Source organism: Callorhinus ursinus, unplaced genomic scaffold (genome assembly GCF_003265705.2).
Source record: "Callorhinus ursinus isolate GAN/ISIS: 27379988/994484 unplaced genomic scaffold, GSC_fseal_2.0 scaffold6, whole genome shotgun sequence".
NCBI classification, from domain to species: domain Eukaryota; kingdom Metazoa; phylum Chordata; class Mammalia; order Carnivora; family Otariidae; genus Callorhinus; species Callorhinus ursinus.
The window spans coordinates 36,135,688-36,155,921 of NW_027397068.1; the positions used below are offsets into that span (position 1 = coordinate 36,135,688).

Below are 20,234 nucleotides of genomic sequence, written 5' to 3' on the forward strand. Positions count from 1 at the left end.
ACCACTCCAGCAACCCTCAGTTTGTTTCCTGAGATTAAGAATTCCTCATATCAGTGAGGTCATATGAAACATGTCTTTCTCTGATTGACTTACTTCGCTCAGCATTACACCCTCCAGTTCCATCCATGTCGTTGCAAATGGCAAGATCTCATGCATTTTGATGGCTGCATAATATTCCATTGTGTATATAGACCACATCTTCTTTATCCATTCATCTGTCGATGGACATCTTGGCTCTTTCCACAGTTTGGCTATGGTGGACGTTGCTGCTATAAACATTGGGGTGCACGTACCCCTTCAGATCCCTACATTTGTGTCTTTGTGGTAAATACCCAGTAGTGCAATTGCTGGATTGTATGGTAGCTCTATTTTCAACTGTTTGAGGAACCTCCATACTGTTTTCCAGACTGGTTGCACCAGCTTGCATTCCGACCAACAGTGTAGGAAGGTTCCCCTTTTCTGCATCCCTGCCAACATCTGTCATTTCCTGACTTGGTAATTTTAGCCATTCTGACTGGTGTGAGGTGATACCTCATTGAGGTTTTGATTTGGATTTTCCTGATGCCGAGCGACGCTGAGCACTTTTTCATGTGTCTGTTGGCCATTTGGGTCTTCTTTGGAAAAATGTCTGTTCATGTCTTCTGCCCATTTCTTGATTGGATTATTTGTTCTTTGGGTGTTGAGTTTGTTAAGTTCTTTATAGATTTTGGATACTAGCCCTTTATCTGATATGTCATTTGCAAATATCTTCTCCCATTCTGTTGGTTGTCTTTTGGTTTTGTGGACTGTTTCTTTTGCTGTGCAAAAGCTTTTTATCTTGATGAAATTCCAATAGTTCATTTTTGCCCTTGCTTCCCTTGCCTTTGGCGATGTTTCTAGGAAGAAGTTGCTGCGGCTGACGTTGAAGAGGTTGCTGCCTGTGTTCTCCTTGAGGATTTTGATGGACTCCTGTCTCACATTTAGGTCTTTCAACCATTTGGAGTCTATTTTTGTGTGTGGTGTAAAGAAATGGTCCACTTTCATTCTTCTGCATCTGGCTGTCCAATTTTCCCAACACCCATTTGTTGAAGAGACTGTCTTTTTTTCCATTGGACATTCTTTCCTGCTTTGTCAGAGATTAGTTGACCATAGAGTTGAGGATCCATTTCTGGGCTCTCTATTCTGTTCCATTGATCTATGTGTCTGTTTTTGTGCCAGTACCATACTGTCTTGAGGATGACAGCTTTGTAATCGAGCTGGAAGTTCGGAATTGTGATGCCGCCAGCTTTGCTTTTCTTTTTCAACATTCCTCTGGCTATTCGGGGTCTCTTCTGGTTCCATACAAATTTTAGGATTATTTGTTCCTTTTCTTTGAAAAAAGTGGATGGTATTTTGATGGGGATTGCGTTGAATGTGTAGATTGCTCTAGGTAGCATTGACATCTTCACAGTGTTTGTTCTTCCAATCCATGAGCATGGAATGTTTTTCCATTTCTTTGTGTCTTCCTCAATTTCTTTCATGAGTATTTTATAGTTTTCTGAGTACAGATCCTTTGCCTCTTTGGTTAGATTTATTCCTAGGTATCTTATGGTTTTGGGTGCAATTGTAAATGGGATTGATTCCTTAATTTCTCTCTTTTCTGTCTTGTTGTTGGTGTATAGGAATGCCACTGATTTCTGTGCACTGATTTCATATCCTGTCACTTTACTGAATTCCTGTATGAGTTCTAGCAGTTTTGGGGTGGAGTCTTTTTGGTTTTCTACATAAAGTATCACATCATTTGCAAATAGTGAGAGTTTGACTTCTTCTTTGCCGATTTGGATGCCTTTGATTTCTTTTTGTTGTCTGATTGCTGTGGCTAGGACTTCTAATATTATGTTGAATAGCAGTGGTGATAGTGGACATCCCTGCCATGTTCCTGACCTCAGGGGGAAAGCTCTCAGCCTTTCCCCATTGAGAATGATATTCGCTGTAGGTTTTTCATGGATGGCTTTTATGATATTGAGGTATGTACCCTCTATCCCTATACTCCGAAGAGTTTTAATCAAGAAAGGATGCTGTACTTTGTCAAATGCTTTTTCGGCATCTATTGAGAGGATCATATGATTCTTGTTCTTTCTTTTGTTAATATGTTGTATCACGTTGATTGATTTGCGGATGTTGAACCAACCTTACAGCCCAGGGATAAATCCCACTTGGTCATAGTGAATAATCCTTTTAATGTACTGTTGGATCCTATTGGCTAGTATTTTGGTGAGAATTTTTGCATCCATGTTCATCAAGGATATTGGTCTGTAATTCTCCTTTTTGATGGGGTCTTTGTCTGGTTTTGGGATCAAGGTAATGGTGGCCTCGTAAAACGAGTTTGGAAGTTTTCCTTCCATTTCTATTTTTTGGAACAGTTTCAGGAGAATAGGTATTAATTCTTCTTTAAATGTTTGTAGAATTCCCCGGGGAAGCCATCTGTCCCTGGGCTCTTGTTTTTTGGGAGATTTTTGATGACTGCTTCAATTTCCTTAGTGGTCTTAGGTCTGTTTAGGTTTTCTATTTCTTCCTGGTTCAATTTTGGTGGTTGATACATCTCTAGGAATGCATCCATTTCTTCCAGGTTATCTAATTTGCTGGCATGTAGTTGCTCATAATATGTTCTTACAATTGTTTGTATGTCTTTGGTGTTGGTTGTGATCTCTCCTCTTTCATTCATGATTTTGTTGATTTGGGTCATTTCTCTTTTCTTTTTGATAAGTCTGGCCAGGGGTTTATCAATCTTGTTAATTCTTTCAAAGAACCAGCTCCTAGTTTCATTGATCTGTTCTACTGTTCTTTTGGTTTCTATTTCATTGATTTCTGCTCTGATCTTTATTATTTCTCTTCTCCTGCTGGGTTTAGGCTTTATTTGCTGTTTTTTCTCTAGCTCCTTTAGGTGTAGGCTTAGGTTGTGTATTTGAGACCTTTCTTGTTTCTTGAGAAAGGCTTGTATTGCTATATACTTTCCTCTCAGGGCTGCCTTTGCTGTATCCCAAAGATTTTGAACAGTTGTGTTTTCATTTTCATTGGTTTCCATGAATTTTTTTAATTCTTCTTTAATTTCCTGGTTGACCCATTCATTCTTTAGTAGGATGCTCTTTAGCCTCCATGTATTTGAGTTCTTTCCGACTTTCCTCTTGTGATTGAGTTCTAGTTTCAAAGCACTGTGGTCTGAAAATATGCAGGGAATGATCCCAGTCTTTTGGTACCAGTTGAGACCTGATTTGTGACCTAGGATGTGATCTATTCTGGAGAATGTTCCATGGGCACTGGAGAAGAATGTGTATTCCGTTGCTTTGGGATGGAATGTTCTGAATATATCTGTGAAGTCCATTTGGTCCAGTGTGTCATTTAAAGTCTTTATTTCCTTGTTGATCTTTTGCTTAGATGATCTGTCCATTTCAGTCAGGGGGGTGTTAAAGTCCCCCACTATTATTGTATTGTTGTCAATGTGTTTCTTTGCTTTTGTTATTAATTGCCTTATATAATTGGCTGCTCCCATGTTAGGGGCATAGATATTAACAGTTGTTAGATCTTCTTGTTGGATAGACCCTTTAAGTAGGATATAGTGTTCTTCCTCATCTCTTATTACAGTCTTTGTTTTAAAATCTAATTTGTCTGATATAAGGATTGCCACCCCAGCTTTCTTTTGGTGTCCATTAGCATGGTAAATGGTTTTCCACCCCCTCGCTTTCAATCTGGGGGTGTCTTTGGGTCTAAAATGAGTCTCTTGCAGACAGCATATTGATGGGTCTTGTTTTTTTTTTTTTTTTTAATTTTATTTATTTAATTGACAGAGAGAGAGACAGAGAGAGAGGGAACACAAGCAGGGGGAGCGGGAGAGGGAGAAGCAGGCTTCCCGCCGAGCAGGGAGCCCGATGCGGGGCTCGATCCCGGGACTCCGGGATCATGACCTGAGCCGAAGGCAGTCGCTTAACCAACTGAGCCACCCAGGCGCCCCGATGGGTCTTGTTTTTTAATCCATTCTGATAGCCTGTGTCTTTTGATTGGGGCATTTAGTCCATTTACATTCAGGGTAACTATTGAAAGATATGAATTTAGTGCCATTGTATTGCCTGTAAGGTGACTGTTACTGTATATTTTCTGTGTTCCTTTCTGGTCTGTGCTGCTTTTAGGCTCTCTCTTTGCTTAGAGGACCCCTTTCAATATTTCTTGTAGGGCTGGTTTCATGTTTGCAAATTCCTTTAGTTTTTGTTTGTCCTGGAAGATTTTTATCTCTCCTTCAATTTTCAGTGACAGCCTAGCTGGACATAGTATTCTTGGCTGCGTATTTTTCTCGTTTAGTGCTCTGAAGATATCATGCCAGTCCTTTCTGGCCTGCCAGGTCTCTGTGGATAGGCCTGTTGCCAATCCATTGTTTCTACCATTGTAGGTTACAGATCTCTTCTCCTGAGCTGCTTTCAGGATTTTCTCTTTGTCTCTGAGACTCATAAGTTTTACTATTAGATGTGGGGGTGTCGACCTATTTTTATTGATTTTGAGAAGGGTTCTCTGTGCCTCCTGGATTTTGATGCCTGTTTCCTTCCCCACATTAGGGAAGTTCTCTGCTATAATTTGCTCCAGTATACCTTCTGCCCCTCTCTCTCTTTCTTCTTCTTCTGGGATCCCAATTATTCTAATGTTGTTTCGTCTTATTGTATCGCTTATCTCTCGAATTCTGCCCTCGTGATCCAGTAGTTGTTTACCTCTCTTTTTCTCAGCTTCTTTATTTTCCATCATTTGGTCTTCTATATTGCTGATTCTCTCTTCTGCCTCATTTATCCTATCAGTGCCCCTATTTTTGATTGCACTTCATTAATAGCCTTTTTTATTTCAATCTGGTAGATTTTAGTTCTTTTATTTCTCCAGGAAGGGTTTCTCTAATAACTTCCATGCTTTTTTCAAGTCCAGCTAGTATCTTTAAAATCATGATTCTGAACTCTAGGTCCGACATCGTACTAATGTCTGTATTGAGTAGGTTCCTGGCAGAGGGCACTACCTCTTGTTCTTTTTGCTGAGGTGATTTTTTCGTCTTGTCATTTTGTCCAGAGGAGAATAGATGAATGAGAGAACAAAATGCTAACAGGTTAACAACGTCCCCAGCAAATATACTCTAAACAAACCAGAAAAGACTTGAAACCAGGGGAAAAGAAAGGGAAAGAAAGAAAAAAAGAGGAAAAAAAAAGAGAGAAAAACGAAAAACAGAACAAAACAAAACAAAAAACAATATGATCAGATATGATCAGGCTAGTGCATAGATCTGTGCCACACACTAGATTTTGGGTGTATTTTGGTCTGTTAGAAGAAAGTGCCTCCTAAAATTTTAAAGAAAGAACATATATGTACAAAATAAGGGTTGATACAATGAAGGGATGGAAGATGACTGTAAAGATGAAAATTATAAAACATTTTATAAAAGGAATTGATAAGTTGTTTGAAAAAAGAAGATTAAAAAAAAAAGGGAGAGAATGTGATCAGGCAGGAGACTAGAACAAAGCCATACACTAGTGATTTAGGGTATATTTTGATCTGTTAGAAGAAACTGTATCTCAAAATTTTAAAGAGAGAACTTATATATATATGCCAAAAATAAGGGTATCTACTATGAAGGGATAGAATATGACTCTAAAAATGAAAAATAAAATTTTTTTTCAAAGGGATTGATAAGATGTTGGTTGAAAAAGGGAAAAAGAAAAATTAAAAAAAACGGTTAAAAATTTAACTTTGAAAAACTAATGAATCATGGTAAAAAAAGCCATGAATTCTATGTGCAGTATTCCCCTAGTGCTGGAGTTCTCCCGTTCTCCTTGATCGGTAAACCTGGTCTTGGCTTGCTGGCTGTTCGTGCTGATCTTCTGGGGGAGGGGCCTGTTGCGTGGTTCCCAAATGTCTTTGCCGGAGGTGGAATTGCCCCGCCTTTGCGGGTCCGGGCTAAGCAAGCTTCTCGGGTTTGCTCTCAGGAGCTTTTTGTTCCCTGCAAGCTTTCCGTCCAGCTTTGGAGGAGGAGAGTGAAAATGGTGGCCTCCCAATCTCTGCCCGGAGGAGCTGAGAACTTGGGGCCCCGCTCCTCAGTGCGCCCCCAGAGAAAAGCAGTCACTCCCGTCTCCCTGGTCTCCGGCCGCTCTCCGCGCTCACCCGGCCTGTGACCAAGCGTTTCTATCTCTGGCACTCGACTCGGTGTGGAGTCTCCAAACCCAGCAGATCCCTGCGGTGCGCTCCCACGCCGCTACTCCCCGGGGGAGGAAGGGGAGTGTCCCCGGATCTGCCGCTTGTTGGGTCCCTGCTGGAGGAGCAGTGGCCCGACTGGGCCGCGGATCACAGTTTATGGCAACCCTGAGCTGAGAGCCCGCGCCTCGGCTCTGTCTCTGCAGCCGGCTTCCCCGCTCCAATACCTGGGAGCTCTGCCGCACTCAGGCACCCCCCGATCTTTCTGTGACCCCGAGGGTCCTGAGACCACACTGTCCCGCGAGGGTTCCACCCCCCGCTTAGCCACTGGAGCGACGTCCCTCAGCAGAGCCGCCTTCTAAAAGTTCTGATTTTGTGCTCCGCGGCTCTAGCACTTGCCAGAAGCGGCCGACGGAGGCCCCCTCCCGCGCCGTCTATCCTCCCGACTATCGCCTCGGATTCACTTCCCCGCACGTCCTACCTTCCAGAAAGTGGTCGCTTTTCTGTTCAGAGTGTTGTTACTCTTCTTATCTTCGATCTCCTGTTGAGTTCGTAGGTGTTCAGAATGGTTTGATCCCTATTCAGCTGAATTCCTGAGATCAGAGGAAATCCGTGTCTCCTACTCCTCCGCCATCTTGCTCCGCCCCCGCAATTCAATTCACTTCTGATGCTAACCACCTGGAGTCCGTGTTTGATTCTCCGGGTTTAAAGGGTCAGTCACACAAGACTGTCCCCACTTCAGATACCAGTTGCAGTTCTCCACCTGGACTGGCCACCTGTGCAGGCCACCTGATCAACTGCCCATAAATAGGGGGTTCCTATGACTCTTTCCTAAGGTTTGCTAGTTTGCTAGAATGGCTCAAAGAGCTCAGGAGGAAACTTCACTTCTGTTTACCAGTTGATTTTAAAGGCCACAAAGCAGGAGCAATCCAGTGTAAGAGAGTCTAGGGCAAGGTCTTGGCGGGGGTGGGGAGGCGGTGCAGTCATCATTCGTGCCTTCTCTGGGCGGCTCACCCTCTCAGTACCTCATTGTGCTCACCAGCCTGGAAGCTTTTAGAACCCTGTCTTTTAGGGGTTTTTATGGAGGTTACTTTATGTTAGCATGATTGATTAAATCAGTGCTTATTAGGGTTTGAACTCCCATCTCCTGCTTCTCTTTCCCTCCCTACCTGGAGTTTGGAAGGGAGGGCTGAAAGTTTCAGCCTTCTAATCGCATGACTGGTTTCTCTGGCAGCTAGCTCCCATCCTAAAGCAATCCATAGGTCTAGAGGCCCACCAAGAGTCGTCATTAACAGAAACTCAGGTATGGTGTAAGGGGGCTTATTATGAATAACAGAAAATACTCCTATCATTCAGGAAATTGCAATGATTTTAGGAGCTCTGTGCCAGGAACCTGGACAGAGACCAAACATATATTCTTTATTATATTATAATATCACACTCCTCTGTGTCTTTTTAGTTTGACCTATCTGTTAAGTTTGAATTTAACAGCTATTTAAGAGGCATTCCCAAGAGGGGCGCCTGGGTGGCTCAGTTGGTTAAGCGACTGCCTTCGGCTCAGGTCATGATCCTGGAGTCCCGGGATCAAGTCCCACATCGGGCTCCCTGTTCAGCAGGGAGTCTGCTTCTCCCTCTGACCCTCTTCCCTCTCGTGCTCTCTCTCATTCTCTCTCTCTCTCAAATAAATAAAATTAAAAAAAAAAAAGAGGCATTCCCAAGAATATAATCTTACCATTCATTGCTCTATTTTTGGTATTCTTTCTATTATGTGGTATCAAATATACTCACTATGTTTGTCATGTTGTACCAAGTATAGCATTACACTTTTTCTTCCTTTAACTATTTATAAAAAAGCCTTCAATTTGCTTATTCTCTCTAGAGCCCCCTAGGAACTTTTTGCCTTAACTTTATGGTCCTTCTGCTTACTGGCATTATCCTTGATCCATTTGAAGAAAGACAGTGCTTCTAACAATTTCATGTCCATTGGTAGCTTCTATAGCCATGCAATTTCAGACGTACATTTTTTGTTTATTCACATAGAGTTTTCATTTACCTTACCCATTAATCATGCATTTTCTGTCTAACTCAGTCGTTGAGTTGGGTCTCCATTCTTGTTTCTTCCACTTTGACACATGTCCGTCCCAGAGCACAGTCGTTCTCTGGCCACATGGTCTCAACTAACTCCTGACCTTCACTGAGTACTCCCTTCTTCCCCTACTCTCCTGTCCTCTCTTATTCCCTGTTGTAGTCAGTATTCAGGCTGAATGAATAGACTTACAGTAGACCATTGTAGGGGCTCATTGTAGGTTCCTGGAGTGTTGACTGTTTACTGGATTCTGTAAGGCTTCAACCAGAGAGTAATTTATGAGGGTGTCCTGAAAGTGATGCAGGGACCAGAGGTGGTCCTTCAGGTAGCCTATGGAGACGTGCTGAAGTGTTGAGCCCAGGTGTTGTCTTCAGGGGTAGTAAAGCCACGGTAAGTGAAAATGTACACGGTCTGTAAGTTAAGTTACTAATCCAACAGAAGCAAACCTCTGAATACTGTCACCCCCAAAAGTTCTCTTGTGACTGCAGTTAATCACCATTCCTACTCCTACACAAGGCAACTACATATCTGCCATTTGACTATACTTTTGTCTTTTCTAGAAATTATGTATAAACGGAATTATATATAGTCTTTAATGTCTTGCTTTGTTTCCTTGGCATATTATTAAGGTTCATCCACGTTCCATATATTAGTAGTTCATTACTTTTTGTTGGTGAATAGTATTCAGTTTTATGGATGTACATTTTGTTGATCCATTCATCAGTTGATGTACATTAGGTTTGTTTGAATAATGCTGCGGTGACCATTCACATACAAGTCTTTGTGCAGGCATGTTGTCCTGTCTTTGGTACATAGCTAATAGTGGAATTGCTGGATTGTGTGGTGAGTGAATGTTTAACTTTTAAAGAAACTGCCAGCTTATTTTCCAAAGAGGCTATACTATTTTTGCATTCCACTAGCAACGTAGAGGAGTCTAGATTCTTCACATCCTTGCAAAGGCTTAATATTGTCAGTTTGTGTGTGTGTGTGTGTGTGTGTGTGTGTTTAATTTTAGCCGTTCTAGTGGGTGTGTAATAGTATCTCATTGTGGTTTTAATTAACATTTTCCTAATGACTAATGGCATTGAGCTTTTTTCACGTGCTAATTTGTCATCTGTATCTTCTTTGGTGAAGAATCTGTTCAAAACATTCTATTTTTGGGCGCCTGGGTGGCTCAGCCGGTTAAGCAGCTGCCTTCGGCTCAGGTCATGATCCCAGGGTTCTGGGATGGAGTCCCGCATCGGGCTCCCTGCTCAGCAGGGAGCCTGCTTCTCCCTCTCCCTCTGTCTGCCTCTCTGCCTACTTGTTCTCTCTCTCTGTCAAATAAATAAAATCTTAAAAAAAAAAAATTCTATTTTTAATGGGTGGTGTGTCTTGTTATTGAGTTTTAAGAGGTCTTTATAGATTTTGGTACATATCTTTTTTCAGTAATAAGGTATGACTTATGAATGAATATTTTCTCACAATCCATGGCTTACTTTTTTTCTTAATAGTTTCTTTTAAAGTATTTAATCTTTAAGAAATCCAATTTATCATTTTTTTTTTCCTTTTTGGATCACACATTTGGTGTCATATTTAAGAAATCTTTACCTAACCCAGAGTCACAGTTCTTTTCTTCTAGATTTTTATCACTTTGGCTGTTATGTTTAAATCTGTAATCTATTTCGACTTAATTTTTGTGAATGGTGTGAGGTAAACAAAACCAGCTGTTCTACCACCATTTTTTTCTCTCTTGAATTTCTGTGACTCTTCTTTTGAAACTCAGTTTACCATAAATCCTTGTTTATTTCTGTACTTCTTATTCTGTTCCATTAGTCTGTATTGTCTGTCCTTCAAATGCCACACTGTCTTGATTACTGTAGTGCCTACTATGGTAAATTTCAAAATCATGTAGGGTAAGTCTTTCAACTTTGATTTTCTTTTTCAAAGTTAAACAACTTTGGCTACACTCAGGGCCCTTTCATGTTCATGTAAATTTTAGAATCAGCTTGTTGGTTTCTCAAACCCCCAAACGCCCTGTTTTGATAGGGATTGGGTTGAATCTCGCTCAGTTAAGGTAGACTTGCCACCTTAATATTGAGTGTTCCAATCCATGAACATGGCATATCTCTCCACTTATTTGGGTCCTAATTTTTCTTTTAACAATGTTTTGTAATTTCAGAATTTGGGTTTCTGCTTCTTTAGTTAAATTTATTCCCAAGTATTTTATTCTTTTGGTTGCTATGAATGAGATTGTTTTTTCTCAATTTTGTTTTTGGATTGCTTGTTGATAATATATGGAAATATAGTTGTTTTTTTAATGATTTTGTATCTTGCCACCTTGCTAAAATTCATTTACTAGTTCTGGTAGTTCATTTTGCAGAGTCTTAAGATTTTTTAAATACAAGATCATGTTGTCTGTGTATAAAGGTAACAGCTGCTATCTCTGCTCAAATTTTCTATTTTTAATTTTATTTTTTAGTCTGACTGTGTCTGTCTAGATTTGTGTGTCAGACAATGATATTCGCACGGGTTGTGCTCAAACCTTAAGTTTGTAAGGCTTCCCTGATCTCTGTGTGACATGAGAGTGCATGCGGAGTTGCCGCCGGTTCTCAAGTCTTCTTGGCTATTCCTTTTCACTGGGCTTTCTTGCTGCCCTCTTCCCCTGCCCACTTTCCTTCTTTGCATGTGTGCAGTTCCCTGGTCAGCCGGGGCTGTGCAGAGAGTTTGTATGAGCCCTTGTTCCCGGGATCTTCCTGGTAAATTCCTGACCATTATATTGCTTGCTCTCCCTGGGGCTACAGCATCAGACTAACAGGCTGTGTGGGTTTTCCTCATTTGTTCACTTTTGAGTTTGCCACTTTTAGCTGGCAAAACCCTAGCTTTTCATCATTGCCCCCTCTCTCTGGCCCACAGTCTCCAGTTCCAAACTGAGTCCATATCTTTTGGCTACAAGCAGCAAATCTGCTAGTTTTGCTCTCAGCACCATGCTGGTAAAACTCTGGTTCTCTCCATTTGATTGGGGGGAGGGGAGCCATGGGGCGTTAGGACCATTCCTGGGCAGGAGAGACAAAGTCCCCTTACCGCTGCTCTTACCTGAAGCTCTGGCTGGTGTTTCATTATTTCTCTTGTTATTAAAAGAATAATTGTCTGCTTCTGGCCAGTATCCACTCCCTTTATATGTTTGGTTTTGTCCCGTTTAATATGTGGTTTTTTGGGGGGAGGATTCATCACCTTCACACCACCATTAGCAGGAAGTTCCTTCTTGCCATTTTTGATTTAATTTTTTTTTTTAACTAAAGAGAATCTGCTTTTTACCAGGCCGAGGAATATATTTTCTTCTTAGTCCACTTACTTTACCAATATGGGCTTCAAAGAGACTTTGTTATGGAAATAATTCTTTATTACTGCTGGCTGGGCCTGTCTAATCTAGTCTCCTGTTTAACAAATGAAACAACTAATCCCTGGGGAGGTTGTGTGACCAAAAGTTAGTAGCAAACCTGCAGTTATTAGAAACTGTTAGAGCCTGGGTCTCTTGGATTATAGCATCTTTTCTGTTCTACCGCTGACTATTTTAACTTTTATTTTACTTTATTTTTTAAGTAGCTGCACTACCCTTATCCCCTCTTTTTCTCAAACCAGGTCTTGTATGGAAACCAGTAATGAGACCAAATGGCCATGCCTTTAGTGAGGCAGGTGTATGGTGTTTTCCCTCCCTAGGTAGGGGCTCTGGAGAAAACTTTTCTACTGATAGCTAGGAGTTGATCTTGCTGGGTCCTTAGCTATAAAATGAGGGGTATTGGGGAAGGGGAGGATAGTAGTTACTTTTATAGTTCCTTTTCATCTCTGAGGTTAATGATTCTATGAACTTATGTGATTCTATAAACATTTGTGCCGCCAAAGCAGTGGTTCCCAGAATGCCAGGAGAACTCTTATGTTGAAAGGTGGTTGGGTTTTGGGGACTACCTGTAGAGGTTAGAATGGGAGTAGGGTTACCCCTTCTTATCAAGTAATCACTTCAGTTAAATGGTCTTTAGACAAAACTTTGACATATGGAAATAACATAGGTATTAAAGTATATGTTAGGCAGTGGGGTGGGGGTTGGAAACCTTCTGAAGGAAACATACTCAGAGCATAAAAAGCCAATTTGATTAACAGATTTTGCCCTTGGTCATTTTATTTGTAAGCAATGTATGTTAAATTCCTGTGTATTTCTTTTTAAGGGTCAACTGGTTTTCCTGATCCTGATTTAGTACTGAAGTTTGGTCCTGTGGACAGCACATTGGGCTTTCTTCCCTGGCACATCAGATTGACTGAGATTATGTAAGTAATGAAAGTGTCCTGATTTTGGTTCAGTTCAGCAAGTGTTTCTCAAGCCCAGCACTATAGTAGGTATGGTGAGAATTCCCAGAGACTTAGAGTACTTGTCCTCCCCCTCAGGTACTTGACAGTATCAATGGTAAGATAAAGACATATGTAAATGACTCAGACACAAGAGAGTGTGGTTGTGCAAGTATTTGGTATTGATACAGATTGTCATAGGAGACCAGGAGTGAGAGATACCTCTGTGGGCCAGAGTTGTTGGTTTTACAAAAAAGATATGACTTGCTCCGGGGCATGTAAGATGGATAGAATTTTTATAATTAGAGAAAAAGGTGAGAAGTGTAGGGAACGATAGACAGGGAAAGAAAGAAAAGGTGGGAGGTGGGGAATGAACATCTCGTTTTCAAGAAATAGTGCGGGAACTGGCCATACCAGAGCAGAGACTTAGCATTATAGCATTAGATGGTAGAATAATTGACCCTTGAACAATGTGGGTGTTATGGGGGGACCCCCGTGTGCAGTCAAAAGTCTATATATAACTTGACTCCCCAAAAACATAACTACTAATAGCCTACTTTTGATTGGAAGCCTGACTGAATAACAGTCAATTAATGTAACTTTGTGTGTTGTATGTATTGTATACTGTATTCTTACAATAAAGTTAGCTAGAGAAAAGAAAATGTTATTAAGAAAATTATAAGGAAGGGGCACCTGGGTGGCTCAGTCATTAAGCTTTTGCCTTCGGCTCAGGTCATGATCCTGGGGTCCTGGGATCAAGCCCCACATCGAGCTCCCTGCTCGGCAGGAAGCCGGCTTCTCCCTCTCCCACTCCCCCTGCTTGTGTTCCCTCTCTCGCTGTGTCTCTCTCTGTCAAATAAATAAATAAAATCTTTAAAAAAAAGAAAAAATATAGGGCACAGAAAATACATTTGTAGTACTATGCTACATTTATCAGAAAATATCTGTGTAAAAGTGGACCCATGCAGTTCAAACCTATGTTGGTCAAGGGTCACCTCTGTAAGGTGAAAACAGATAATTTGGATGTATCGATGCTGGGAAGGCTTTAAATACCAGCACAAAGAATATGTATAACAGTTTCAACAGGAAGTAGGCAACCACTAGCCTTTGGATAGCGTGGAAGTGGTGATTTGAGAAGATTTGTTTGGCACCTGTGTACTAGACTAGATTGGATTTGGGAAAGGATTAGGTAGAGAGACAAGTGAAGAGGCCATAGCTATGATTTAGGGGATCATACAGTGATGAGAATGAAATTGCTTGTTTAGAACAGAGTTGGCCAAACTTTTTGTATAAAGGACTAGGTGGTAAATATTTCAGGTAAATATGTGAGCCATACAGTCTCACAGCTCCTCACTGTTGCAGCTACTCAACATTGGTGGTGTAGCCAAGTGGCCACAGACAGCACATAAACAAACGTGTGTGACCGTTGCAGTAAAACAGTATTCACAGAGACAGGTGGCAGCCTCATGGGCTGTATTTGCTGACCCCTGATTTGATTTGATTTAAAGATTTTATTTATTTATTTGAGAGAGAGAGAGCATGAGTGCACAAGCAGGGGGAGTGGCAGAGAGAAGCAGGCTCCCCGCTGAGCAGACTAGAAAGTCAAGGGAACATTGATTTTTGAAGAGAAAATGTTGAATTCAAAGATAAGATGATTTTGAGGCCATAGTCTTATTTAGTGGAAACACTTAGGAGAGCAGATGAAGATGTAGAATTGGTCCATGGATGTGAAGTCAAGGCAAAAAAATGGGTATTTGGAGATTGACAGTACCTAAGAAGTAATAGTAGTTGAACTTGTGAGAATAGGGGAACTTTCTCAAGTGTATGTAGAAGAGCACAGTACCAAGGGATCTTTGGTATTTATTTATGTATGTACATATGTATGTATGTTATGTTATGTCATGTCATGTCACCATACAGTACATCATTAGTTTTTGATGTAGTGCTCCATGATTTATTGTTTGCGTACAATACCCAGTGCTCCATGCAATATGTGCCCTCACCCATCACCTGGCTAACCCATCCCCCCCACTCCTCTCCCCTCTGAAACTTTCAGTTTGTTTCCCAGAGTCCATAGTCTCCCATGGTCTTTTAAGACCATGTGCTTCAAGTTCAGGGGCAGGACAGGGAAAAGGTTTGTCAAATCAAAAGGCAGAAAAGAACACATAGCTTGGCAGAATCAGAAAGAGCTGTAGATCATATGGTCCCACCTCCTCATTTTATAGGTGAGGAGAAGGGGGAAGAGACATTGCTCTTACTATTGCTTGTAATAAAGTGGAATCCACATCTCCAGACTTTGGGTTTCCTTATGTTGGGTGTGTATTTCTCTTGTTTCTTTCTCTCCAGGGGTTTTCTGAGTTTGATTTTAGGTGCCTTTTGGGTTGGGCTCCAAGAAAGGTAGCAGTGATCTCTTGTGAGGTCGAGCGTGGTTTGGAGGGAAGCGTGTGTTGTAGAACAGATGGATCTCCGTTTGAGTCTTGGCTATGCAGTTCAGTAAGGTGACTTTGGATAGTTATTTAAGCTTCTCTGTATTTGTAAAATGGGTATTTTAATAAGAAGTTGAGGATTTAATCCTGATAACCGACATCAGATACCTAACACGTAACAAACTTTCCCGTGGATGTTTGTACGTCTGTCTGTCCTAGCCCTGTCACATTGTATTGAGGTCTGCTCTCTGTTTCTCGCCCGCCCACCAGACTGGAAGCACTGTGATGTCTTAATCATAAGAGCAGAAAGGGAAGGGCAAGACCACTTCGGAGGCACTGAGGGGTCGTGGCGCTAAGAGCTTCTTGAGGAAAGATAGGAGATGAAGCCGTTGATAAAGAGGGTAAAATGAGAAAGACTTAGGAAGGTGGGTTGTTTGCGGAGGACATCTGAAGCAAGCTTCAGCGAGAAGAGGGTCGTTAACTTTGTTCTTTGAGGATACCTTGTGAGCTTATCACTGCAGTAGAGGGAATAAGATAAAAGATTGAGGGCAGAGATTATTAAGAGATAAGGAAATGGGAGGGAAAGGAGACTTCTTTCAGAATTTTGGGCAGTGAAAGGAAGGGAAAAGATTATAAGTCCGTTGTATTTCAGTGAAGCTAGGGAGAGGAAAAGGAAGGATAAAGAAAGCATAGCTCTGAGCACCACAGGGTCAGGCCAGGAGGTCATCCATGGTAGGCTTGCTCAGTCTTTTTTCTTTTGTGGTGCACGTGACTGGAACTCAGAACGTGGCTTGTACGCTCACCAGGTGTTTGGCTCCGGTACAGTTTGGAATTTCCAAAGCCTCACAATAAAGCTCTGTAAGTTAGAGAATTGTTTATGTTAATTATTGAAAATTATATTAAGGATTTCAAATACTTAAAGGGGAACCCTCTGGCTGTACATTCATCTGCCTTTACAGAGTTTGTCTTCACATCACACTGTAATTGCCTCCTTGAGCAATTAGAAATGGTAGAGATAAATATTCATTTATTGGTTGCTCACCACATTGGCTTTAGCATACAGTTATAGAAGGATGCTGTGCTGTTCTGTGAGTGTTAAGCCTGGCTTTCATAAACCGTTCAAGTAGTACTGGCTTTACTGTGACAGAAAGGAGTTGCTTTTTTTTTTTTTTTAAAGATTTTATTTATTTGAGAGAGAGCATGAGCAGGGGGAGGGGCAGAGGGAGAAGCAGACTCCCTGCTGAGCAGGCTCAATGTAGGGTTCAACACAGGGCTTGATCCCAGAACCCCAGGCTCATGACCTGAGCCACCCTAGTGCCCCTAGAGTTCTTAAAGTGAATTTGAGTGAGGTTCTTATAAATAGATCTCCAGTTTTGCATTAATTTAGACTTAGGCTTTAATATAGGTTCTGAATCTCTATCTCACTACAAGTTGCTCTTTTCTTCTTATGGAAAGAAGGAGAGATTATTTTTTACTTGGACCGTTTCACAGTGAGTTTAGCAGTAATTTAGTAGAAAAGGTTTGACATACTCTACGCTTATAATTTGCTTTCTTCTCTTAACCTCCTTTGGGTCATTATCCTTCTGGTTCCCCCTCCAAATCAATTACAGTATATCATTTAATTGCTTTTTTTCCCCTGTGCTTTCTTTTCAGCTCTTTGCCTTCCCACCTGAACATCAGTTATGAGGACTTTTTCTCTGCCCTTCGTCAGTATGCAGCCTGTGAACAGCGTCTGGGAAAGTAGTGATCCCTGGTTGTGTAATTTGATTTCAGGCTTTTGGAGAAAAGGACCCAAGTGACTCTGATGTTTACAAAGCACCTATGAAACCCTGTACACACCTAGTTCATAATCCTCATAATTTATCAACAAACACAAAAAAGTGTCTTACTTGAGAGTAAGAGTATGTGTGAGTATGAGTGCGCGTGCACACGTGTGTGTGTGTGTGTGTGTGTGTGTGTGTATGTGTGTAAATAAATTTATAAATGGGGGAAGTATTGGAGAAGGAAAGATGTAGACCTGCAGTTTGAGCAAATAGCAGCAGTGTTTTAGGAGCTGAAATTTCAGATTTAAAGGTTTCAGCCTCCACTACTTCCCTGTTTTTGTGGGGAGCAGGGGGGTGACTAGAGTTATTTGGTTGTTTTGGGGGGAGGGGAATAATTTTTGTTGTCTTTCCTAGTGACCAAACTTAATTTTTAAGAATAATATATTGACTTATTAAATGGAACCGTTTTGAGTTTGAGGGATCTCCAGAGGAATGGAGCTCTGTGTTGGTCACATGTTAAAAGCTTGGTCAGCTTTGGAGCGGAGGGCATACCTATTTTTGGATATCCGTCCATCTTCATCTCATTGTAGTTGAACAATGTGACTTGCGAGTGTTGCTCTGGTGTCTGTTCTGGGTTGTGAAGATCATCTGAAAAAGAACTCACTACATTCAAAGGCAGAATTTAAAAAATTTAAATACTGTATTAGACAGTCAAGAAAAGGTGAAAAAGTTATAATCTTAAAAGTAAAGTTGGAAGATTTCCTAAAATAGGAAAGAAAGTGATTTCCTTTTTTATTCGGTGAGCAGTGTGTACCAAAAGTTGGTTTAAAAAATATTTCCATTAACTATTTTTATTTAAAATAAGCATTTGAGGGAAGTTACCAAGGCAGCTCTTTTCTTCAAAAGTAGTAACCTGTTCCTCTTTGGAATAGCACATTTTGGGCCATGTTAGTACCCAGGATATTTACTCATTTTACTCAGTAAATCCTGATGGTAACTTTGCCTAAAAGATCTTTAAGTAAGATGGAGGCCGGTGTAGGTAATAAAATATTACCAAAGTCTACAAAAAGTAATTTAAATTAATTTTACATGTTCTCTTTCATGACAGAGAATTACTCTGGTTCTGTTATTTTTTAAACGAATAAGTGATTTTTTTGATATGTGTTTAATATTTCTTCCCTCACTGCTGATCCTTGGACAGAAACCATTCTTTATATTTGGTGGACCGTTTTCAGAAAAATCTTAAGTGTACAATAGTTGTCTAAAACTGGAGTAGCTTAAATACTAGGTCTCAGAAGTCTGAAAAATAGCAAAGAAGACTGGGTTTGGAAAGCAAGGTCTGAAGTTGCTTGTCATATTCTGAAGCTGAAGAATAAAATGTTTCCACTTTGGATTACAAAACCCCATTTATGATTTTAAAAATTACACTTGAAATAAAATGATTAAACTAAATTTTGGTCCAGTGACATTACTTTGCACTTCATAGTCCTTTGTATATTATAAGACTTTTTTTTTTTTAAGTCTTAATTTATTGCTGAAAGTTTTGTGTGAAACTGTAGCATATCTCTGAACTTTACTAGACAACTGATTTCTGTCCCCCTGTACTGTGATCCATGTTCTATTGAGGCTTTTTTGTCTTAGTTTGAGACTGAATTTATGTCTTTTGTAAACACAATATGTGTCTTTTATAAACATTCTGGAATATGTACGGCTTTAATGAATTAAATTTAATGGGCCTGACTGAAGTGAAGGGATTTAATACTTTTTAAAATGAAGTTAGTCAAACAGATTACCTACTGGGATATAGCCAGAGCTGCTAGAAGTTTAATGGTTGAGTCTTTGTATTTCTCTCCTTCCATTCATAGCAGTGTAGTATTTAGTATTATTATACATCGAAGTATATCTGTAAGCTGTGACCTGAGTCTATTATAGTCCTAGGAAGAGATCCTTAAAACAAGTTGCTAAAGATTCTGAATTCAGATACAGGCATTCCAGATCCTTCTCCTCATGAGTTTAACTGCTAGTATCAATCTCCACAACTTGAATGGCATTGGTCATTCTGTAATTCCTGCCAAAATCATCACAGTGCATCATCAGGGCTCCCTTTGCACTCCCAAGAAGAACTGATAACGTTAAAGAAAACTGTTGTTTGTCTTTATGTGTACTCAAGGTTTTTGTCTTTACATCGTTTCTTCTTGACATTCCCCACAATGGGAAAATCAGATTAAATCGACGTTAAGGATGGCAGCTTGGAGCACAGCAAAAACTTGTAGCGTTTGAATTCCATTCCCAATTCTGGTTGTATTTTGTTTCTTAAAACTGATTACTGTTATAACAAAGTTCAAAAGCTGCTTTTGATGTGAATAGCAACATTCTGGTATATTGGGGCTAAGGCTTAAGAATACCTGTCTCTAAGAGGAAGGTGTTATAATGTTAATGAGCAGTGCCAAATACACTGTGCGCATCTACAATTTAATCTTTGAATGTATGTTACTTGATTAGCTCTCTCCTCCCGTGTGATGGTACCACGCATAGAGTCAAATCCTTGTGCTATTTTGTATGGCTGTAGACTTTGGCAACATGTAAATAATGTGTAAAGCAAGTTTTTATGATTAAGGAATCAAATTTATTGAATTTTATTATTGAAAGTTGAAACAACATGTATGAACAAAAACAATAAAAGAATATACTCTTTTCATGGACTATAGTATTATGTGAATGCTACATCTCTTCTAAACATTTAGGGCCTGCAGAAATATACTGAGAAATTCATGACTGGATAGCAATACTATTTTTTTTTTTTTTGGATGGTATGTTCTTGATTGAAATATATTCTCATTTTTACCAGGTTAAACATTTGCAATCTTAATGGTATTTGCTTCTTGCTAGATAACAGCAAGATAAAATTCAGCTTTGCCATTGCTAGAGTTGTCAGAATTCCACAGTAATTAAAATCTAAATTGATTTTTATTGAATATGTAATGCCAAATTAAAAACATCAATGTGTACTCTTTTAAGAAATTTAACAGTCCTTGTCAAGCTAGAAAATAGAAAGGTAAGAACCCTGATTTGTCTTATGTTGCATAGAATATTAGCTTTCTATGTATCTAATTAGAAAGACAGTTTTCTATGCATAATTTTTATCTGAAATCAGGATTTTCAAAGGGTACATTTTAACTTTGGTTAATAGGAAATGCATTTAACAAAAATTAGGAAGAGTTCAGTATAGTTTGAAATAAAACCCAGGAGGGTGCCTGAGTGGCTCAGTCGTTAAGCGTCTGCCTTCAGCTCAGGTCATGATCCCTGGGTCCTGGGATCGAGCCCCACATTGGGCTCCCTGCTCCGCGGGAAGCCTGCTTCTCCCTCTCCCACTCCCCCTGCTTGTGTTCCTGCTCACGCTATCTCTGTCTCTGTCAAATAAATAAAATCTTAAAAAAACCCAGGAAAAAAGATTAATGTCAGTATTTG

The 20,234-nt window shown here is 40.2% G+C and overlaps 1 protein-coding gene across 1 annotated transcript in view; it reads left to right on the forward strand.

The window, feature by feature from the left end:
• The window catches only part of NUS1 (NUS1 dehydrodolichyl diphosphate synthase subunit), a 34,770-nt gene extending 15,306 nt beyond the window's left edge, over positions 1–19,464 (forward strand). Inside the window, exons 4-5 of the mRNA XM_025864803.2 lie at positions 12,460–12,559; positions 16,657–19,464. Coding sequence (XP_025720588.1) covers positions 12,460–12,559; positions 16,657–16,747 — 191 coding nt within the window. The 3' untranslated portion in view covers positions 16,748–19,464. The remainder of the gene's footprint in view (positions 1–12,459; positions 12,560–16,656) is intronic.
• Positions 19,465–20,234: the final 770 nt, after the last annotated feature.